Genomic DNA, 25,332 nt, shown 5'->3' on the forward strand with positions numbered 1-25,332 from the left:
AGTAATGAGGCGCTATTGGGACTAAGATGGGAAAATGGGTGAGGGAGGGTTTGGAGAGAGAAGAAAAGAGTGGTGGTTTAGTTTTTCAGAGTAGATTATAATTAGCACTGAGTACTTATTTGGAAATTTCTAGTATTTTCTAAAAAGGTTTTCTTCCCTTTTGTCTTTTCATTGTATGGCAAAAGTAAAAAAGAGCAAAAATAATATAAGCTGGAACAACTTAGTTACAGGCAGAATATTTCACTCCTTCAAACACAGGACCTAGGCAACTGGGAGGCAATGTGAGAAACATGGAGCCTCCTTTAACCCAGGGGATGCTTCTACTCAGAAGGATTCTTAGGGGCTATTTAGCGGATGGGATCAGTGCCTGGCTTGGCTCCTTAGAACTCTGCCATTGTTTTGACATCCTAGGAATTGAGGCTACCTGTTTCCATGATGCAGGCAGCTCTGGGGCACTAGTGATATGCAAAACAGCATCAGATAAGGCTCTTCAGTGAATACCCAAGGATTTTCTACACAGGAAGTGATTCATATAAATGATTGTTCCTGCACCTCTGTATCATGTTTACTTTTGTACCATTCTGCTGAATTTGTGCTAGGTTTTCTCTTATTGGGATTTCTTTTTTTCCTTCCTTAAAAAATATTCAATCTCATGAAAATAGAAGGGAGACTAAAATGTACATGAAAGGGATTCAGGAGAGGAAGGAGGGGAGGAATGTAATGGGGAATGAAACTGATCAAGTTATGTGCTTGTATGAATATGCCACAATGAGTAACCCACTATTCTGTATAATTACTATGTATTACCAATGAAAAATTTCATTAAAATCATCAAAGGTTTTATTATTTGACTGTCAGGCTTCTTCTCTGTATGAGTCTTTACATGTACTAAAGAGTTTATTTTTATGTTGCATAAATTTAAGGTGAAGAACAGAATAGGTAGGCAATTTAACATACCCATCATCTCACTTAAAAGTTACCTTAGTGTAACTTTTGTTGATTTTTAAAAATAAAAATGTTGATTTTAAAAAATAAATTCCACATGTAAGTGAGATCATGCAATGTTTTTCTGTGTCTGTTCTATTTCACTCAACATAATATCCTCCAGTTTCATCAATGTTGTTTCAAATGGCAGGATCCTCTTCTAAAGCTGAATCATATTCCTTACATGGATTTTCTTTTGGACTTCCCAAATGAGTCCTTCTTACCCTCTCAATGAACACCAAAAGTCAAAGCCATAATGAATTTTTCAAAAAAGGAATTCCACTGAAAGCAAAGGATTTAATCACAGCATTCATATTTTCCTTTTCAATGATTTATTTTAAAAGGCAGCAAAGGAATGGAAATTTTTTTAGACTTTTTTTTTTGACTCTTGGTTTCTTCTGGACTTCAAACAGCCTTTTAAACTGATTTTGCTTTTAAAAGACAGCAATGGAAAGTAAACAAACATAGAAGTGGAACTGGTGTTCAATGTATTTAACTTGACAAAGTGTGTTTCCAGTTAAAAGAAATCCGAGGTTCCAAAATTTCACTATACATTTCCAAACTCTGATTAACATGTACCTCCGTCTCTCTTTCCCTAACATCCTCTTTCTCTTATTCCTGTCTGTCTCTTTCAATGTATTTTCTGCCTCTCCTCCCTTCTCTCTCTCATGTTCTCTGTGTGTGCCTGTCTCTCTTGATTCTTTGCTTCTGTCTTTCATTGTAATACTACTAAGGAACTAGAAAGCACTCAAAAAATTTGTCATTTACCTTGATTTAAGCTATATTGTATTAACTTTCTTTCATTATTTGCTTCTATAAATCAAGATGAAGAACAAGATTTTGCAAGGATCAGGACAAGATGCAATTAAATTAGGTCACATCTCTGTTTATGTCTCAAGTAGTCCTGTCAGTTGCAACAACTGTGGTTTGATTTTATATGTACTGCCACAATGGTATGTGCCAGATGCATGTGAGAATAGGACAGGTTAGCAACTCAAATTTTCAGGTGTATTTTATAGAAATTCAGCATTGTGTCCTGGGCTAACCAAACGTTATATACCTTTTCACTGGAGAGCATAGGATGCTTCTATATATATTAAGTAGCCTCCTTACATATATTTTATATATAATAAGTTGTCTTGTAAAACGTAATATGGCTTACAATCATCCTATATTTTTCTGATGTAGAAAATGATGCTCTGGGATAAATAATTCCACATAAAGCAAATATACAAAATGAAGGCAACAGCAGACACAGGTCTAGAAAAAAAGATTCTTCCAAAATTAGGTACCAACCTATTGTAATAACTACGCTGAGTAACAGTCTTATCTGCCAAGAGTTTACACATCATAGAGTCACAAGGACTTTGGAAAAACTAATGTACTTTGGCTTTAACTTACTCATTTTTTGCAAGAGTTCACTGAACCCTCAGTGTTTACACCTACATCCACCAATGAAGCAGAATAAAAGGAGTCAATGTCTTTCAATATTTTCCAAACCACCTGAAATCCCAGTGGGAACTCTGAGATAAAAACATCTTCTCCTTGCCAAGAGTTTCTAAGTCCTTTCCTAACAGTAATGTTTACTCATGTTGTACAAATGGCAAAATTTAAAGGATAAGGATTTCTTAGATGAGAAAAACAAAGTGATAACATTAAAATAGGAATGAGAATTTCACAAGTATCTTTATATACATACAAAACACACTCTCGCCCTTTAACAGACAATACTCCCTCTGGAGGAGCTAGACTTACCTGGTTTCCAGAGAGATTTCTATGCCCCAGGGTCTAAATAAACATGAAATCATTGAGTTTTGACTTGAACTAGATGGAACATTAAAGTCTGAAATGTGCCCATCATAAAAATCATATGACAAGAGTGTAAATCACCCACGTCACTCAATTTTATTACAGGCTCCCAGCCACTATTCTGACAATCTGAATGTGGATTCTTGGATATATACAATCATCAGCTTAAATACACTTTACAAGAGAAGAAAAAAAGAAGAGGGATTCTAACATTTTTGAATTAAATATAAAACTCATTTTTGCCTAGTCCTTATTCTGATAAAAAACTTCAAAAGAAAATAAATGGGAGCTCATAAAGACAAAAGGAAGTGAGAAATCAGTCACATCTTTATTATATTAAGCAGAGTGACTCAATAGTACAATTAAAATACAAACAAGTCAGGAAAATCGAAGTAATATTACAAAAGGGAGTCGTGAAATGAGCCAATTCCATGTTTCCTAATTCTGTTATTTTCCTCCATTTCTGAAATTGATTTGAACTATTTTATATTTCTGTCACATACTTCATGAAAAAGTTCCCTGAGGTGTAAATGCTGATCAGTCAGCAACGCTTACCTTCACTTTTAAGAATACAGTTCACGTTTCCTTCTGCATTCAAGCACTGTACAAGGTATTGCATTTAGAGATAAATAATTCCATTATTTCAACCTGGTGCTCCTGTGAAATGTGGCGCTAGGAAACAGCCAACCGGCAGTGTGTCTGAACAAATCATATGTCCTGTAATTGCTGCTTAGCTCTAATTACTATTGAAGATAGTGTTTGCAACTTGATTCCAGGGAGAGGGCAGGCTACCTTCTGACGACACTGCACCAAATATATCCTAAAAGACTGACAAGTTACTTTCTTTCATGTAATTTTTTCCTTTATCATCTCCTGGGTACTCAGAAATTACCACTTGTCATGGGAAAAGGGAAATCACAATATCGGACACCCATCTCTCTTACCAGACAACAAAATAATTCAGTTCCCTCAAAATATCTTTTTATCATCATAATATGGAAATTTCAGTATCATTTATATTTCAATGTTTTTTTTCCCTTTCCCAGGTGGGCAATTAAATATTTTAAAATTGCTTTTAATCTCTAAAAGGATTGTTTTCAAAATGAAACTTGTTTATATTCTGTTAATATAGAATAGTTTATTTGCATACAATGAGACCTGAAAAATTATTTTTTTCCTATGGATTTTCATTTTAAATAAAAATTCAGAGCATATAATTCAAAATACTAAAGCAGATGGCAATTTGGTATTGGTTTGGTATTAAAAGGAATTTGGTATTAGTAGGAATGTTTATATATCTCAGCTCAAAAATCTAATTTCAGTTATATAGGAAATTATCATGGTGAAATTAGCAGTTATATAGGCTTGGAACTAAAATGAAAAAATTATTTACTCCCATATTTAACTAATTTCACTTTACATTTAATGGTGTCTGACCATGTGATTAGAATAAGGATTATGATATGACCAGGTTACCCAGCATAGCTGTGACTAGATGGTTGTTTTGATGATTGTCATTGATACTGATGAGTTACTGGGCATCTGACTGAATGATAGAAACTTGAAATGACTGATGTTCACAAATGTCAGAAAGAATTTTGCACCTTTGATTGTGCAACTTTGTATATTTGCCAACCACAGCCAGCACTTTAGAGACGTACAAAACAAATTACCCTTACCTTAATTCATATATTTGGTCTTTTTATGTCAGATTTGCACAGTAAATATCAGGGGCAGGTAAACCTAAGTGAATAATTAGATGCAGCAATCAAAGTGGTAATTATAACACCAGCTTTTAGAAATGGTGCATTTCCCCAGGCCCAATGAGCTCCGGTAAGTTATGAATAATAACATAATAGCATTCTAAATGGAACACAGTATGCTAGCTCTATACTTATTTTCCTCCAAATAATAACTGCACACTTCTTACTCACATCATATTTAGCTCTTCATGACTAAAATAAAATTAAAGTCATGTCTGTGGTTCTTCTTTTTTTTCCAATTAAATTTTCACCTATGATACACTTCCCCTAAGAAACCTCTGCTTAGTGGAGGTAATGCTGATGCTTCCTGCAAAGTATTTTTCTGTCATGGAACTAGACAAAGTGTTCTATTCCTTTTTGTCTGCTCTTAAATTGTGCCTAATTCTTGGAGTATTTTTCTAGAACATTTTCACATCTAGCATTCTAGTGCATCTTCAAGCTCCCTAATTCTTTATTTGTAGCTCTCATATATTCTTAATTCAATAGCTCACAAAGCATGGTCCTTAGACCAATTGCATCACTTGTAAGAAAAACGAATTCTCAGGTCTCACCCTAGATATTCAGAAGCACAAACTCTGGAGATAGAGCCCAGGAATGTATGTTTTAACAAGCCCCTTGGTGACTTGGAGCCTGTGGGTGTTCAAGAACCATCAGCCAATGGTGCATGTTTGTACTAAGAACAGAGGGAGAATGGGATAAGGAGCATTGAGCTTTTAGGGGAAAACCATGGGAGAGGTCAAGGCTCAGCAGTAGGGTGGCATTTGTGGTCATTAAAAGACGGGAAGAAATTGGATGGGAAGGAGGCACCAGGAATTCCTGACCCAGCTAACTCATCACCCACTCTAAGGCTTCACTCAATAAATCTCATCTTTCTTCAGTCATTCCATTCTTTAAAGAAAACTTACTTCATTCCTATTAACCTCTTAGCCTATCAACTACTCTCTCCTTTTCCTTCAATTTCAACTCATTTTAGAATAGCCTACTCTTCCTTTAACTTTTTATTATTCTCTGGTTTCATAAATCCCAATTTAGCTTCCAATTTTTCCAGCCTAATAGAACTATAGTTTTAAAGGTCTTTTTTAGTCCTCCTTGACCTGTGTACTATTGGTAGACTAAGATCCCACATCTAAGCGGCCTATTTTCGGAGTCAGCTTGTGTATTTTCAACCACTTCCTGAACCCTTCCCGTCTTAACTTCAACTTGGTTATCCTGGCCTCCCTTCCCGAATTCCCTCATCTTGCTCCCCAAGGATGTTTCTGTGGTAGAATTTATTTCACTGCCTGGCACCATGAGCCTTGTTACACAGACTCTAAAACTTGAAGCTGTATTTGCCTTATCCTTCTTCCAGTTTCCTCAATCACATGAGTTATCTTTAAGACATCTGTCACCTCCTTTTTCTTTTCTTACCCATCACTGTTACCTTCACTGAGGTCCACATTGGCTGGTCACTAACATAATCCTTTAATCATTGTATTCTTCCTGTAATCAAATGAATTCTTAAGAACAGTTTGGATTGATCATTTTCCTATTTAAATGTCTTCCATGGCTCCTGTTAGTGAGTTACAGGCTCTGAAATCCAATATACCTTTTCAAATCTCTGCTCTTGCTTACTAGCTGAGCAACATTACATGAATTAATTGACTTAAGCCCCAATTTTCTCAGATAATTAGGAATAAGACAGTAATCACATCTCCTGAGGAGACGTGAGGAAAATGCTTATAAATTCTTACCACAGTGCCTACAACACTGAAGGATTTAGTAAACGACAAACATTATCATCGCCATAATCAAAGTCATCACCATAGAATCCAGTTCCAATGCCTCAGTTTAGCAATCACTGCCATTCTCAATTCAACTGGAAACCATTTCTCATTTATACTTTGTAAGGCTTGTTAAACAGGATTCTTCCTTAAGGGCAAGGATCCCATCTTTCTTTCCTTCCTTCCTTCTTTCCTTCCTACCTTCTTCCCTTCTTCCTGTCTCTGGCCCCTTAGGTAGTGCCTGACACCTGGTCCTTGCTCAAGAAGTGTTCTCTGCATTATGCACTAGCTTGTTCTTGTAAATATATACTTTAATAGTTCTATCATTTTGTTTATGTCACACCTCCAAGCATGCTTGTCTCTTTTGGTCCTCTTTTAAATTCTCTTCATTTTCACGTGGCATTTTAAATGCCATTTCTTCCAGGAAAGCTTCTCTCTTCCCTCATGAGAAAGTACCTTGCTTTCCTCTGAACTGCAATCCATTGAATTTATACGGAAGACATTCGCTTGTGAATTATTGTGTCTGAGCCTTCTTCCTCAAGGAGCCCTAAGGTCTTTTGGATCAGAGGCTAGATTTGTTTCACTGATGTTTTTCAAATGCCTCATCCAGAGAAGGCACTCAATGAATGTGTTGAATGAATGAGTGAAGCCCAAGGAACAGATCTATCTATCTATCTATATGTTTTTTCAGATTATAGGGTTTTTTTTTCTTTTCCTTTTTTTTTATTAGCTACACATGACATTACAATGATCTTGGCAATTCATACATTTGAATCAATTGCGGTATAATTTCTCATTTTTCTGATTTTTCAGATTGCAGAATCACACTGGTCATAGAGTCACCTATATGCATACAGCAATCATAATGTCTATTCTATTCTGCTGCCCTAGATCTATATTTTTATTGTAACAACCACATAGTTGCTTATTACTCAATTAAAGGTTTTATTTCCCCTTCATAATTGTGGATTACCATCAAACTATACATGGCTTGTGAGATTTACAGAAAAAGTTTGAGAGAACCCTTATAAATGGGATGTTCTGTTAACCTTGGTTTTAAAGTCTGTCTAGAACCCAAGCATTTTTCATAGAAGCAAAGTCATATGTGGTCACTGGCTTCCTATAATAGTCCTCAGAAGTTCAATTAACCCATAGGATGGGCTGTATGAACAGAGGATAACACTAGAAATAGCATCTTAATGACATTACTATAAGGGGCCTTGAAAAGGAGTCACCATTCTTGATGAGTGTTTATAAAGATGCTCCGTCTTCTTTGCTATAAAACCTTGGCTTTTGCATTATTTTTTATATTTTAAAACATATTCAGAAAGCCAGAACCAGAAACCAGTTTTGTAGATTCAAATGATTACTTTTCGCGGGGCACAGTGGCACACACCTGAAATCCCAGTGGCTTGGGAGGCTAAGACAGGAGGATTGTGAGTTCAAAGCCAGCTCCCAAATCAAGTAAGGGGCTACGCAACTCAGTGAGACTCTGTAAATAAAATACAAAATAGGGCTGGGGATGTGGCTTAGTGATTGAGTGCCTCAGAGTTGAATCCCAGGTGCCAAAAAAAAAAAAAAAGTTATTTTTTATTGACAGGATGAATGTGATTTATGAGTGTGATGATAATAAATTATAAATTTAGAAAATGGAAATCCTCTATAAAGTATATATATTTGAATTTTTTAGAAATCAGAAATCATTTCCTCCATATGATTCTAAATTTCATGTTCTTTGACTATGTTCTGAATTAAGTTTTAATTGACTATGGCCTCTGATCTTTAGATTTTCTTGGTTCCTTTATCAGGAATCCCCTGGCAAATATATAATGACTTGTTGACAAACTTCTAATTACATTCGTTATAGGGGTCTGTTATTTTAAAGTAACTCTTGAGTGAGTAAATAATCCCTTTTTAATGGAAACATGATTGCCATCCCAATGATCTGAAATTCAATTTTGGATTTTCGTAAATTTACATATTTAAAGAAGTCTATAAACATATTATCTATGAAGAAAATGTATTTTCACTGTCTTTTGCTTCCCCCCTCATAGAACTAAACATGGAAAGCTGAAAAGTGATGTCCCTGGTTAAAAAGGCAACTGTATTTGGAGAACACTAATAGTATATCTGAGATAAGGGAATCTAATACAAAATTTAGTGTAAATTATTGGCACTGACATAAAGGTAGTATAAGACAAAAATTTCCACAAGGGCAGGGATCTTGGGGTGGGGGTGGGGGTGGGGGTGAGGTGGGTACTAGGAATTGATTCAGGGACACTCGACCACTGTTTTGTATTTTACTTAGATTTGCTTAGTGCTTCACTTTTGCTGAAGCTGGCTTTGAACTCAAGATCCTCCTTCCTTAGCTTCCCGAGCTGCTGTGATTATGGGAGTATGCCACTGCACCTGGGTAGGGCAGGGATCTTTGCTTTGTTCATTATGTGTCCCAAGCATTTAGAGCCATACCTTGAACATGCTATGAGCTCAACAAACAAATGCTGCACTAAAAGGAGAGACCAACATATGTTAAAATGGCTAGAGCAAGTGTGACTGAAGGCCTGACATGGGCAAAATCTCAGCAATGTGGTTCCCTGATTCTTCCTTTAGCTCTGCACCTACATCCTGACTATCAGCAAGTCCTGTTTCTACCTCCAGAGTAAAAATGAGAGTCTTCCTGTTTCTCTCCATATCACTGTCACATTGTAGTTCCAGACAACATTTGTTTGGACTCTCTCTGATGGCATTTAACAGATCTTTGAGGACTATTTATTTTCTCCTACACTTGATTTTCCACAAAGCAGCAAAGCAAGCTATTGAAAAATATAAATCAGACTGTGTCACTCCAGTGTAATGGCTTCCCAGTGTACTTCAAAGGAAATCAAACACTTATCTTGGCCTATAGTTAACCACATGACTCAGCGCCCGCTCACTTCTACAATTATACCTATGACCAATTCTTCTCCCCATCTCCTGAGATCTCAGCTTGCTCTCTCTTTCCTGAACATGTCAAATTTCTTCCTCAAGGCTTTTTCTGTTCTCTAGCCATGGACTTCTCTTCTAGTACAGTTGTGTCTCTACTCAGTTTTTACCTCCTGTTCTGCAAGATCTTTCTTCTATTAGATTATTATTCATTGTCTCCTCTAGAATATGGTCTCCATGAGGGAAAAGGCTATTTTCTAGGTACACTATGTCAGTACTGGAATAGTGCCAGGCCTATAGTAGGTACTTAGTATACATTCTGAATGAATGGATGGACATTACTTCTTCTGTCTTTTCTAGTGTGAAGACACAATTTTAGGGGCTGGGGATGTGGCTCAAGTGATGTCGCGCTCACCTGGCATGCATGCGGCCCGAGTTCGATCCTCAGCACCACATACAAACAAAGATGTTGTGTCTGTCGATAGCTAAAAAATAAATATTAAAATTCTCTCTCTCTCTCTCTCTCTCTCTCTCTCTCTCTCAAAAAAAAAAAAGACACAATTTTAGCATCAATGGATTTCAAGGACTTCTTATATATTATCAGTACTATTTTCTTTTCCTCTCTTTATTGATTGCATTCAAAGTTGCTATAAAGTCAGTAACATTTAAGGTAAAAATGATATATAATGATACAAAAATGATATAAGGTAAAAAGATATATTTTATTATCATAGTAGGGGCTGACATACAGTTGGCTAAAAAATATGTGATGTGAGACATGGTATTTATTTAATCCACCAAATACTTAGTATGTATTTCCATTTATAGGTATGTGAGCATCCTCAGCCCTCTGAAGGGCTGATGTCAGGGGATTTGCTATGACAACATAGAAGGAATGGCAGTGATCCTAGTTAGAACTTTCTCAAGACAAATATAAGAATAGATTCTATATAAAACTCTATCCTAAATTAAGGACAGAGTTATTTTTAAAATCATCCAAAACACCTAAATTAGAGTTTACTGGCCATCTTTACACATTTGTGTAAAAACTGCTGACTCTTACATGAATACTTGTTGTATACTGTGCAAAGACTTTATACATATTAATTTGCTGAATCTTCAAATTAACACAATAAGGAGAATTTGCTATTATCTTCATTCTCTAGGTAAGGAAACATAACACACAATGAAGGTATCTTGCCAAGGTCACAGAGAAGGCGAGGAGCAGAGCTGGCTTCAAAAGTCACTTAGTTTGTCTCTAACTCCATACTTTAAATTCTAGCTAGATGGTCTTCCTAATAGAAGAAGGTACTATCTTTATACTTGTAGAATCTCTCTTGTCAACCATAACATGTAAGAAAAATTATAAAAAGAAGAAAAATTACATATCAGATGTCATTTACTCCTAAATACACACATTTCTCTTGTAAACATTCTTAAGTAGTGTTTTCCTCATTCCCAAATAGAGGTTGGACACACTTAGCAGCAAGGGACTCATAAAGCAGTTCTAGATCATGTGGGAAATCATGAAGAAAATCAAATGCCAAATCTTACTCTGCCTTTAGTATCACTGTGAAAACAGCATGATTTTCTAGGACACACTGTGAAGTCTGAGGTAATAAGACAGCATTTCTTAAAATGACCAAAAACCAAAGTGGATCTATGAATGTATTCCTGCCTCACCAAGAATGTTCTATTCTGACAGGTTTGAACAGGGGACACAGATCTCATTGTAACATAAAAGGTCTTCAAGTTTGCAAACCACAGTGATTTCTACACAGTATTGGGTAAGGCTGTTTATGAAGAAAGGTCAATATTAGCTTATACTTAAGACAGAATCCAGTAAGACTCATTTTTAAGGGAAAACTACTGGAGACTGAAGTGGAGCAAATTTTATACATGCATGAATATGTCAAAATGAATCCCACTATTACGTATAAATATAATGCACACATCAAAGCATAAAATATATAGTCTTAGGTTGTTCCTGTCATTCCTATAAAGCTCAGTTTATTCCCCCATTTATTCCCTCTTTTTTAAAGAGATGAATCCACTATCTTATGAAAGGTGAATGAGTCAAGGAGGAGTCAAGTCTACCAAGCAGAGCCGGGCTTTGCAACCTGACCCCTACGTAATAAATCTTTTGGGAAGCAGGTTTTCTTTTCCAAATGGGGCCTGTCTTCACTTTTCTCATGTGAGACTTGGCAAATGGGACACTATTTTGAATTTGACAGGCCACTTCTCTGCTCCTCAGCTGACAACTGTTTTATAAAACAGTTGTCAGCCGGAAACTTTTACTGGGGCACGTAGGGGATCAGGACTTTTGAATCACGTCCAGACAAGAAAGTTCATCAACCTGGAGCTCTCTATCCACCCAAGCCCATCCAAATGGCAGCATTTCACTCATGCAAGTCAGCCCAGCCCCAGGGGGACAGCACAGAACATGGGAGAGGGTTATTAAGATGAATCTGGTTTAGGAAGTTCCTTTGTGAGAAGCTCTCAAGGAACAGAAATCTCTGTATTTTGGTGAACTATTCTTTTGGAAAGAAAAAGAATAAAAAAGACTCCAGAAAGTCCTAGAGAAGAACTGTGAAGGAGCTAGGGAAGAACTGTGAAGGAATTTACGGCCTTTTATAATAGCCTTATAGCTTTAGCATTAGACCCCAATTCAAATTTTGCTTTACCAGTGACGAAGCTTTGGAAAATTGTTTAGGCTCTGAGCCTCAAATTTTTTATCAGATGTAATAGCTGCCTTTTTTAGGTTTAGAAGGAGGACAATATAACACCCATAAAATGCTTAGCAGAGTGGCTGGCACAGAGTATGCCTTCGATAAATGTTAGTTTTCTCTTTGTTTCTCAGATCCTGAAAAGGGCCAGGTGTTTGGAGGTCCAAATTTAGAAATGCCTCCAATATCTTCAGCATATTCCATTTTCACTGGCTTTTGTCTTTGTGTTGACTTTATTCCAGGGATTCTTAATTTAGGATACACGGACCACCCCTTCTCCAGAAATTGGCTGCAAATATTTGTAACCATGCTCATTTTTCAGGGAGAGGGAAATAAGATTTAATCAATTCACAAAGGATTTTGTGATTCAAAGAGATTAAAATCTCTGCATATGTTTCTGAAAAGTTGCAGGCAAATGGAATATCTTTTTGTAAATCAAATTTGGTTTTAATGTACTAGAAAAGTCTGAGTAAAAGGAACTCTGCTGAAAATCTTTTTGTAAAGCAAATACTTGTTTCATAAACTGCAAAGTTTTTTGGTTTTTAAAAAAGATTCAAATATTCACCTACTAAGTTCAATTAAATAGAGTATAGAGTAATATTATATGCACAGTAGCTAACTTCTATGAAAAATTTACCACAGAGTCTGGTGGTCAAGTTCAAGTTCACAGTAAACCAAAAGAAGGAACTCCAGAAAGTCCCAGCTCCTAACCATACAGAATCTTAGTTATCCGCTGCTCCAAATACCTCATTTTATGATTGAAGAAATGGAGGTTCTGCAAGGTTATGTGACTTGCCCAAGGTCATCACAGTAGTTACGAACAATGAGGAATAACAGCTGTAAAAATAATGACCGTGATTATGATGATGATGACAGCACCATGATCTATTGAGCATTTACTTGAGCTAAGCCTCTTAAAGACTTTAACCTCATGTACTCAAACTACAACCCTGCAGGAAGATTTTATTACCTCTATTCAGCAGATGAAGCACTCTGCCCAGGGCTCTACAGCCAGCAAATGGACATCTCAGAAGTCATATGGGTTCAGACACCAGAACTGTTTTAGTTCCTAAGACTGTGCTCTTTTGGGGGGTATAAGGGGAGGCCCAGCAGATTGAACCAGGAACACTCTACCAGTGAGATATATCCACCACCCACCCCACCCTTTATATTTTTAATTTTGATACAGGGTCTCACTAAGTTGCTGAGATTGGCCTTGAACTTGTGATCCAACTACATCAACCTCCCAAGTTGCTGGAATAATCCAGGTATACACAACTACACCTGGCAAGACTGTGCTCTTAAGTACTATTTGAAACTCCTTCCCAGAACACAACAAATCAGAGTCACATGGTTTAGAAATATAAACAAAATTAAGAAATTAGGAAAGATACACCTACAGTCTTTAGGTTCTGTTCATATATTTTAAAAATATAATATTAGACCATTCTTTCTAATGCTAAATACCTTTACGAATACACACTACAAATCTATTTTCTAGAACAAACTCAGGTCCTCCCTGGCCATGTACCTCCTCAGTCTGTAGGTCAAGGAGATCTGACCACACGAAATCTATGCCCTCCCCTCCCTTCTAAGTCTACATTTGGGTACCTGGAATTCCATAAACCCATATCCTTATGGACCTGAAATCACTTTCAGGTCTGCATAAGTCTCTTTTCCAGATCCCTCCTTCCAAGGAGGCCAACATCTGTGTGGGCCTGGGAGTGGCCACAGAGCGCCTATTTTCTAGGAATGTAGAATAGGATATGGGGTCGGACAGAAGGCACTGTGCTTCCTTGTTCTGGCACAAGACTTTGTAAGAATTCTAAAATAATATCTGACCTTCTCATGGTTTTATGAATGAAGGCATATTTGTCAAAGTAGCACCTTATTTCACAGGCTTATTGGACTGATTTTTAACAGACATTTGTGGGCTTCAATTTGTATTCCTGTCCCAGACTTTGCAAATGTTAGGGTAAAGCAAGGTAGGGCAGAATCCCTTTCTTGGCTTTCCCGCTCCTTTGATACCTCTGTTGTACCCCATATCTCGTGTGTGTGTGTGTGTGTGTGTGTGTGTGTGTTTTCCTACTTTTTGTGTTGACCTGGTATTATGGAGTCTATTTACCAAAACAGTCAACAGACATTTGATGATAAGCCACATATAGTACTGGATGCAGGGATATAACAATGGACAAGAAACCCTCAGACCCTGCCTTCATGGATGAAGGATGCGATGCGCTTGAATATGCAGAGTGGTTACGTGTGATAACAGGAACAATCCTGGGGATGCTGAGGGGACTTCCATAGGTGTCCAATAAGGATTTTTAACCTTTTTTTTTTAAAGCAAGGTCAAAATTGAAAACCTGGAGAGTAGGATTTACCAAGGTAAAAAGGAATGACTTGGGAGAAGAGGAAGAACTGGTCAGGTATGTTTCAAGTTGAGGTAACTACATATGAGGAAAGACCTAGAGCCAAAGCAATCATGGTGCACTGAACTGAAAGAATTTGTCTCCAGGGTAAGCACTGTTCCTCAAAAGATGAGCTGGGACTAGGTCAGTACAGGTCTTATACGTCATGTTAATGTGTTTAGATTTATCCTAAAGACAGCGCAGAGTCAAGGACAGATTTTAAACAAGGACATGAAATGAGGAGACTTTCATGTTAGGAACATCAATGGGTATACACCAGATCATTTATAATATATACCAGAGGAACTCATGGGGAAGGGTTGTGTAGGATAGAAGCTTACAAAGTCTGGAATTCAAGTAGGAGGCATTGGAGCGATCCATGTGAGAGTGAGTGTTGGTATGAACTGAGGGTTACACTGGGGTGAGAAAGGTAAAGGTAAAATCAACAGGACATGACAACTGATTGGATATGGGGCTGATATCCAATATTCTAAAGCAAAGCTCCCAGCTTAGATAAATAAAGGAGTCAGTCAGAGAGAGAGAAGAGAGAAGGGTCAACTTGAAGGGAAATTTGGTTTCTGAGGTCCTCAGGGCTTCATCTTTCAATACTACACATTAAGGCTGAGGGGGGTCCAAGGCCTATGTGCTAGTCTGTGTGGGTACCCTCTTCCCTCTCTGCTCAGCTTCTTCCCCACCAGGAGTAAGGAAAGACAAATAATAGCTATGAGTAATGGAAATTCTTGAATGAGATTCTCATTTATAATTCCATTAACAAAGTTAATCATTTATTGAAAATATTTGACCATCATGAAAGTTACCATACTATTCAATAAAAGATAATATGTCTGAATTTACACAATTATATTTGATTTCCAGGTGTATACAATATTGCAGCAAGAATTCAGATTCAGTCATATTTCAAGATTATGCTCTCCTATTTGAAATTAGTCTATTAATGTTGATCCTTTAAAGGTAAAGACAAAATCACTTAGGAATAGCTAATCATATCTGCAAATTTGACTTGACACATTTCATAGTACATCTGCATCAGGATTAATACTTCCAAATTAAAATATTTTGTTAATCTCCAAGAAATTAACACAGGGTAGTGGTAATAGAAGGAATGTTTTAAGCAAAGGCACTTAGACTTGGATAAAAGAAATATTGTGATTTTTATTTTTTCTATGGTCACCTGAAATACTAGCTAATAGGCTAATAATAATTCTTTGTCAAGCTAGCAGCCACCAGGACAAAAACCTGGTGGTTTAGTTTTTGAAAGACCTGGTGGTTTAGTTTTTGAAAAACATCATGTCAAAAATAAAGTTGATCATTTTGCTCAATATTAATGAATATTAGAGTTTGTATTATTCATTGGCTATGTCATATAGTACAGTTAGGTATTTAAAATATCTAAAACTTAAAAGCAAAATTTAAGAAAGTTACTTTTGAACTTTTTAACAATTGTGCTATGTGAATTTTTGAAGTTAAAAAAGTAGAAATCGATACCATGTAAGGGAAAAACAAAAAGCTGGTGAGAAAGCTTTCAAGGGCTTCATTAATATTTTAAACTAGCGCAAAGCCGTTATGTCAGCAATGCCAAGGTTGCTCAGCTCTAATGCCCATGTGGATTTGGATAAAATTCTCAATTTCTATGTATTTCAGTTTCTTCATCAATAAGAGAAATAGACTAAAAACAAACTCCCCAAACGCCACACGAAAGCAGGTTTATAATAGTTTTCACTCTCACTTGATGAAAGTCTAGCGCTATTATTAGATTCAGCTATTTCTTCCTTGTGTGGAACTGTATCCCTGTGAACCAAAAGGAATGATTTTTAAAATCATTTCTTTACTGTAATGCCATGTAAGATTGATAACAAATTCTTCTCTCAGGAGGAATGGGCAAGAAAACTTAACAAAATGAGGATGTTTTAGTCGAATTCTTAGCCATACATAGATTTAGGGGTTTGAACCCTACATAAAAACTGTCTTAAAGAGAGGTGAATATAGCTAAACTACAATCTAATTGGGGAAAAAATAGCATCACACCTTTCTGTGGATAAAATAAAGATCAGAACTGATACTCACCAGACAGGCAGCACTGACCTTGCCCAGAACAATAAATGAACTCTGACTACAATAATATAAACTTGTCTTTTTATTTTTCTCAAAGTTGTTCAGAGTTCTATCAGTGTGAATAACGAAGTAGAAAGCTCGTGAAAGCAGAACCTAAACTATTCTGTTTTGCTTTGAGCAAGGAACTTATCTATTTCATACTGAATAAGGTACAGAGAGGGCTAAAAAACAAACAAACAAACAAACAACAACAACAAAACCACCCTGATTTAACAATGTTAAAATCTACTGGGTAACCATTAAAATAACTAATATTGAAACACTTGTATTATAGTCAAATTAATTATAGCTGCTTACAGGAAAAGACCATTAAAAGCCACAAGGCCTATAAGCAAACTAGATGAAAGTGCTACAAAGAAAGCTAATTTACAATCACACTTGTACACAGAGAAAATTATATTCCTCATATGGCATAAATCATGAACAGTTAAAAGTACAGATGAGCTAGGCAAGAATGGAGGGAAGAAGAGGAGGAAGGGTTTTCCCTGAGGGAAGCTCTTTGTTTCACTGGATCTCTCTCTCACTCCATCCTTCTTTTATTTTGGTATCAGGGATTGACCCCAGGGGTGCTTAACCGCTGAGCCACAACCCTAGTCTTTTTTATTTTTTATTTTGAGACAAGGCCTCACTGAGTTGCCAAGGTTGACCTTGAACTTGCAATCCTCCTGCCTCAGCCTCTGGAGCCACTGGGATTAAAGGTGTACACCATGGTACCTGGCTTACTCCTTTCTTCTTGAGCCTTGTTTTAGCCTACATTCTAGAATTTTTCTCTTTCCAGGCCCTGCTCTGGTCTCCCTAATCAAGTTGCTCTCTCTCTTAAACTTCCTCTTGCTCTTCTGGGTCTGTGCATGATGTTGTTGCTCAGGTTTCCATCTGGTCTTCTCTGGCCAGCCCCAACACTCTCTCTGGATGATCTCCCTGTCTCTCACAATTATCTCTCTGTGACTTCCTGATACTCAGAGCTTAGGCATCTGCCACAAGATTCAGCTCTATATATCCAGATTGCCAGCTGGATACCCTAAATCCACATCTAAAACCAAATTTATCCGGGCTGAGAGATTTTATTGTGAAACAGGGCAGAATGAAATTTCTCATCCTAAAGGGATCTCCTATGATAATATGAAAACATTTTTACAAGAGGAGGAGAGCCAATGACCAAGAGTGAGAAAGGAAAAACATTAACAAGAGTTCTCATAAATTTTCAGTATAATAGTATTTTATACTTTAATAATAATCTAATCATAGATTAAATTGAACATTATTTGAACTTTAAGTTCTTTGGTTGGGTGTGTTTTGCCCAACACCAAAAGCTAGAACCAGACTGAAAGCCAGAAGTAGAAATGCTGCCTGTCTGGAATTCTCCTTGGCCTCCAGCTACTGTTTTTTTCCTGTGCAAAGTGAAGAATCTTTTAAAAACCACTGTTTGGGAATGAAGTTCCATGTAGTAGCTGATTGTGTTCCTTTCACAGCACAAAGCCAGGGGAAGAATGTCAAAAAAGAAAGCAAAAAGGAGTAAAGGATTATGGTAGTCAGTCATGTCAAAATATTTTGGTATCATCAAAATAAAGGCCCCTTTTGTTGTTTTTAAGGGAGATGCCCATGGTTTTAATGTATATTCTGGAGCTAGTGCTACTGTACAACACACAACACATTTTAAAAATATGAAGCACTACAAAAATTTTATTGAAAATCTATTAGAATTTCATCTTGGGTTTATTTTCTTAAAAACTGATACATAAAAATTGAACATATTTATGGGGTACCATGTGATGTTTTGATATATGTGTACATTGTATAATGTTTGAATCAGGGTAAAAATTCTATTTTCTCAAATATGTATCATTTCTTTGAGGTGAAAACATTTAAAATCATGTCATTTAGATATTTTGAAATACACAGTATATTTTCATTGTTTATAGCCACCCTACTGGGCAAACAGAGCATCAGAACTTATCTATCCTAACTATCAGTACTCAGATCAACCTTTTATGTTTAAAGTACATGCTGAAACAAATTTAAATTATAATATCTTGCAGAAAAATTTGAATTTGTTTCTTTCCCTAGAACTCCTCTCTTGGTATTCTTTAGGTGAAATGATGGCAACTCTACCATACTAATTGCCTCCTATCTCTCCTTTTCGTTTCACAGGCACACAATTCCTGGGTCTTAAATTCATCCTTATGACTGATTTGTCAGTCCCTATTCCAGATCCTTTTTCTTCCCATCATTACGAGTCTCTTCCACTCCAGTTTTATTCTCCTTAGGTTCATCTCACATGCTGCTGACAAAATAATAAATATATCTAAAATAAAAACTGAACCATATCACTCTTAGGCTTAAAATCCTTTTCATTATTCATCTACTCCACACATATTTGCTGAAGGCCAGGCCCTGTGAGCCAGATCTGTTCATGATATTTGGAACATGGAGTGAACAAGACAGATGATGTCTCTGTGCCCATGGAGCTTCACTTTTGCCAGGTCATTTTCACTAAAATGGCCTCCATGGTCTCGTCCTTCATGGTGAGACCCCTGATTTCATCTGACTTCCATTTCTCTTGTTGGCAAAACTACATTTTTCATTATCTCAAATATTACATTAGCAATACAGTCTGTTTATGATTCTATGTATACATTACACTGTTTCACATCTCTAAGATTTTCTCCTATGGGTCCTTAGCTCTCCTCACCTACTTTCATCTTCCTATTCCTACCGATTTTTAAGAGAGGATGTCTCTTTTTAAAAACTACTCAGGCTAGATGAAGTATCCCTTCATTGTAGTCCTACAATAATATCCAAATTCTACACCTACCTCAATTGCATTGTAAGGATCTTTATGGTGAAAACCATCATTTTATGTACACCCAGTTCTAGACTACCAGTTTTAGACTATTATTGCTTTAATGAGTACTGAACTTGAACATGATTCATATATTCAATATTTCTATAATGATTTCAAAGAGAATTATTGGCAAAGAGATACTGATAGTATAGAGATTCACAATTCAGGGAAGAGAGCAAAAGGTGTCTGGATTATAGTTCTTATCCCCTATCCATGATGGGTTTAAAATATTCTGGTTGGTCAACAATTATCAAGGAAGTTCAACCATTTGTCTTGTTTCAGTAATGTCTGCTGCATTGTTACATACCTTTGTGATTGAGATGTTATGTTGTGGTGAAGCCTGGTTCTTTAAAGATTTGAGGAAATCTCTTAAAGGATGGTTTTAAGTATTCTTCATAAGAGATTTGAATAATAAAGGAGAAAACTGGATATGAAATATATTGAGGCAGCAGAAAGTAATCACTATCTGCAAAGAGACACTGTAACATGGGAAAGAAACTCCACATGAGTGCCTAACAGTATAAAAACTGACTTTCCATGAGGCTTTCAAAACATTCTGAGACAACAAGCACTCTACCTTGGCTAGTTGGATTGAAGGGATCATGATTGTTAAGGCCAAGATTCATGGAGAATAAGCCAAAGCTACTTCATGAGGTAAGAGCTTACCATAATTTCTTTTTTCCATTTTAAGCTACTTCTAGTTCTAATTAGAATAGATAACATAAAGTTGCTCATATATCAGATATTTAAATCTCACAGTGAAATATAAAGTTTCTATAACATATGCCCCCAAAGTATACATAAATACAGTTCATTCCATCTGTGAGACCTACTATTTGTAATTGTCCAATTATATAGAGCTGGCATCTACTATTTGTATGTGTGTGTGTGGGGGTGCTGGGGATTGAACCTGGGGCCATGTGCCTGTGAGGCACACATTCTACCAACTATACCCAGAGCTATACCCCTGGTCCTGGCATCTACTTTAAATGGGAACTTTGCCTGCAAATGTCAGTTTATTTCTAGCAGAAAATGTGGCAACTGGACCCGTGTTCTTTTATAATAACTAATTTCAGGAAGGAATATCAGGCTAATTTAAGTGTTTATTAATGTCTTCTAAATTACATAATTTTATTTTGAGGAAAAACTATAATTTATTTTTAACAAAAGTTTAGATGATTATGTTTCAGTATTTTAAATAAATTATCAACTATATTCACAGTAAGGAAAATCATGAATATAATAATGGTTTAGAGATTTGTACTGACCATCCATCTTCATTAAAATGACAAACAACTGGTAGCTATGAATAAATGTCAATGAGCTTGAATTTCTGTAAATTTTCTTGGGTTAACACATTTAACTCTCCTGATGTTTTTAAAGTGACATATATCCATTTTCACATTAAGAAATCAGTAAATTTTTAAATGAATATTCTCTGCTCTAGCAGTTACTTATTACGTAACTTTAGGATTCAATCACTTAAACTAGTGATAATACTCTGAATGTGGGAGATATATATATATATATATATATATATATATATGTATGTATGTATGTACATCTGCATAAACATTAATAGATTCTTTGCATAATGTTTATATTTCTATATATTACACATTTAAGTACATATATGTCCATTCATAAGCTTTAATCCATTTATCCACCTATTTGAATATTTACTATACATCTACCATGAGCCAGACCCTGTGTTCATTCTGAGTGAATCATGGTTCCTGCTCTCAAAAGGTAGATGGTTAAATAAACAAGGACAATAAGTGACAAGGGCAATAAGTGACTTATGAACAATATAACAATTGATTGTGTACATACAACAAATCAAGTTGTACCTTAAAACTACAACCATACAAAAAGATGTTTAACATAACAGGTTTATTTGTCTTGTTCTCCCAAATCAAAGCCACTAAAAAAGTGTGTGGAGTCTGTCCACATATGTATAGTTATTCTGAGACTGCCTACAAAGCAAAAGAAAAAATAATTTTATGTTACAATCCACCTTACTCATACACATATTAATAAATGCTTTGCCTAGGTATGAGTGCCATTTTGTATTAAAAATTCTCAGTCATGATCAAAACTAACAATCTAACCTTAAAGTTTCTTTTTCCTCCTCTTTTCAAGGTCATTAAACTGTTCCTGAAGCCTGAAAGTCACACTGTCTCTTCACTGTTTGTTCAGCTGATCACAAATCAGAGGTAATGACATTTACATTGCTAATAAACTTTGTTCCTGTTAACTCTTATTTTGGTATAGTTTCTTCTACCTGGGAAAAGCTCATTTGACCTCCTATAGGAAAGTTTAACTAGAACAAATTCTCTGGCTAAGAATATTCCTTTATTTGTAAATCCACAAACACACACTCATATCAAACTAGAAATTTATGAAATTTCCTAATTATATCTTCCATATGAGAAACAGAACTGATGTGCAAAACAAATTAAAATATGTTGTTAATTTTCCCTGATGTTCACATTAAATTACCTAATAAATCTGGTTGTATTTGAAAAGTACCTCTTTAGTCATTATGGTTTACACAGGCTACATGACAATGACCTCTTATGTTATGTAGAAACAGACTAATGGAAAAATATGTATTTTGATGGATATCAAATCCTAGCTAGTGTGGAGACAATTGAAAATATTAATTTGGCTGTTCAGTATACTCAATTTCAACCAGTAACATACTTGATTGTTTCTTTAATATTTCTTTGATCATAATTATTAACCTATATTGACTATTACAGGCTTATTGGTCTGAGGTGAAAAGTGAGAATTCCAAACTCAGTTTCTTTTATTAATGAGAACCAAATGACCTCAAACCAAAGCCAGATTTAAAAAAAAAAAAAAATTCCCCTGGCTTATTTAAAGTCTAACTGGTAGCAGTTTATAAAATGTCTGCTAATTATTTCCTGTTTTATTGTATTTGCTTGGTCAGGTATAGATAAACATATGCCTAAATAAATATATAAATAAATAAATATACACAAAAGGATGATGAGGTGATAAGACACGTATGCAGGGGTTGGGGTTGTGGTTCAGTGGTAGAGTGCTCACCTAGCATGTGCAAGGCCCTGGATTCAGTCCTCAGCACCGCATAAAAATAAATAAATAACAATATTGTGTCCAACTACAACTAAAAAATAGTATTAAAAAGATGCATATATCTGAATAAAATCCATATTATGAATTTTATAAAACTTTTAAAATAGTAAAGTGTATCAAGATTAATACACAGTTTATGTAATTTGAACAGGGCTGAAAGTCCAATAAAATATATAAATTTGGTTTACAGAGTTAATTCAATAAACAGTATTTGATATGTGCTTAAAAATAATAGTCAATAATTCTGAACAATTTTCTATGTGGCAGGGGCTTTGCTGAGTGATTTCTATGCTTTCTGTACTTTAATTTTCATTAGAACCCAATGAGATGGACTCTATTATTTCCTGTCATAGAGAAGACTGAGGAATTTTAGTGACCTAAGTAAATTGCCCACTTATTGTTAAGAAGTGACAGAACTAAACTTTCGTGACTTCAGAGTCAAATTCCAGCTCATATTTGGCCCAATGTGGCTTAGAAATTTGAGGGTCTAGAATGGAGTCTCAGTGTCCAATCAATTACTGGCCCTAAGACTTCAGGGAAATCACTAAACCTCTCCAAAAGTCAATTTTCTAATATGTAAAATAGAGACAATAAAATATCACAATCATTCTTATAAAGTTATCCTGAGGATTGAAGAGACAATGCAAGAAACTATAGAGTACTCTACAAATACAATTTCATTTCATTGTGATATCTAAACATTTTATAATTTCCAGGATATTCTGTGGAGTCAAACAATGATATTAAACCAGAGATCTCATCAGAGAAAGTGCTTAGGAAGTCACTGGAGTAATATTCTCTTCCACTATAGAAAATTTTAGGGAGGTTGCCAAAGATGGTACAGGGCAAGTATTAGAAAAAACCTTCACCTTTTGTGGATGTAATGACAAATGAAAAGGAAACCAGTATTATGGACTAAATTTCTGTACCCTCCCCAATCATATATTGAAGCCCTAACTCAATATAATTATATTTAGAGATAAGACACATGCAAAGGTAATAAATGTTAAATGAAGTTACAGGTTGGGGCTCATCCAACAGGGCTCATGCCCTTATAAGAAGAGGAAGAGACAGCAAAACACACACACACTCTCTCTCCGTCGCTCTCTCTCTCTCTCTCACACATATATACACACACGCGCGCACACACACACAAATACAGTGAGAAGGGAGTCATCTGCAATTGAGAAAGAGAACTCTCACCAGAAACTTAATCTTGGACTTTTTAACTCTTACTTAAACTTAATTTTGGAATTTTTAGTCTCTAGATATGTACGAAATAAATTGCTGTTAAGCAAGGCTATGGTATTTTGTTATGGCAGTCCAACCAGATTAATATCACCAGTATCATGTTCACCCCTCATGTTGCCAATGTCACCCAAAGAACAAGACCAACTGAGCCTTGTCCAGCTGCCAGCTGGGTAGCACTATGTTCTGATAAATTACATGAGGAGCTGACAACCTGGGGTTGTGGCCCGTAGAATGTAAGAATGTCCTAGAAAAGGTTAGCATGAATGGGGCTCAGTATAAACTACTTTACCTAGAACAAAACTGTCTAAGTTCAGCAGGTTACTGTAAATATCCTCAGGAAAACAATAATATCAAACCAGGAACAATGAAAATACATCAACAAAGGTGCAGTGTTAATCTGTAAGTATGTCATTTCTAAAAGCTTAAAATTGAACCCAGGCAAAGAGTAGATAGAATAATTTTGGTTCATAAAATTACAACTGAGCAAAGAAAAGAATTTCTGCATTAGAAATAAGTAACTTTGTATCTTTCCTTTTTCCCAAAGCATGGTATCTACTGGCATTTACTGAGCTAGAAGGGAAACAAACAGAAAAATTGTTATATATAAAAACAGGTATGCCATAAGAAATTCTTTTTGTAGTCTATTTTCCTTAGGATGAATATAAATTACATTTCTTAGGAGTAATGTTCTAATTGACAAGAAGATAAGATTAAGTTTTCAAATGCAAACGTATCTTCCTAGAAAGGTCTATCCCAAATTCTTGAGTACTCCAAAAATCATAGTTGGCGAAATGTTTCTACTTACCTTCTCTTTTCACACTAATTTTCTCCCACACGATTTAAAAAGAACATTTGGTGAGCATTTTTTTCTGTTTGAGGCACTATTCCAGGTACTTACAGCAGGACCCGCTACTTGCCTCAACAATCTCCATGATACTACCAGTACCAATTTGGCAATCTGCTTCCTGGTTTAAAAAAGAAAAAAAAAAAATCCCCCAGCTTGCTTTGCAGTTAGCTAGTACCACATGACTAGGTTCTGGCCAATGAGATGTGAGTGGAAGTAATTAACTTCCGGGTCATACCCTTAGAAGGAAATGAATACTTCCTCCAGATTTCCTGTTTCCTGTGGCCTGGGGAGTGGAAGTGGTGGTGAGTTGAACCAGCAAAAAAGGAACGCAGACCAGAAGTGCCTATATGTGCCCTGGGATGGTGTAGTTTGGGCTCCCAATACGCTATCACACCATTCCTGAATTACCCGGTGAGACACACAAGCCTTACTTGAGACCCACTACATTCTTCAGTTGCTGTTACTGTGAGTGTTCTCATTAAAAGATGATTTTACATCTGCCTTAGGAGGTACTACCAGTTTTACTAAGGAATTTAGTCCTAGAGAAATTAAAGAACATTCTCATAATCCAATAGATGGTGGTGAGGATGGGATTTTAATCGAGTGCCTTTTCCATTTTATCATTTTCATACTAATAGAAAATAACTAATTCATAAGAAATTAAATTGTGTATTTTTCTAATCCCTGATCTATTAATCTTGTAGGATTATGAAAAGGCTTCTGTTTCCTTGGATTAGAATCTGGGTAACAAACCCTTTTTTTTC

The 25,332-nt window shown here is 35.9% G+C and overlaps 1 protein-coding gene across 2 annotated transcripts in view; it reads right to left on the reverse strand.

Annotated features, from left to right (window-relative positions):
• The window catches only part of Znf385b (zinc finger protein 385B), a 152,945-nt gene that overhangs the window by 109,040 nt on the left and 18,573 nt on the right, over nt 1–25,332 (reverse strand). The window contains exon 1 of one of the 2 annotated variants that reach the window (XM_026392022.2): nt 3,349–3,513. The exons of the other annotated variant lie outside the window; for it this stretch is intronic. Coding sequence (XP_026247807.2) covers nt 3,349–3,412 — 64 coding nt within the window. The 5' untranslated portion in view covers nt 3,413–3,513. Of the gene's footprint in view, nt 1–3,348; nt 3,514–25,332 lie in introns of those variants that run through there. 2 annotated transcript variants of the gene reach the window in all.

The sequence above is a fragment of the Urocitellus parryii genome, chromosome 1, assembly GCF_045843805.1.
Source record: "Urocitellus parryii isolate mUroPar1 chromosome 1, mUroPar1.hap1, whole genome shotgun sequence".
Lineage (NCBI taxonomy): Eukaryota > Metazoa > Chordata > Mammalia > Rodentia > Sciuridae > Urocitellus > Urocitellus parryii.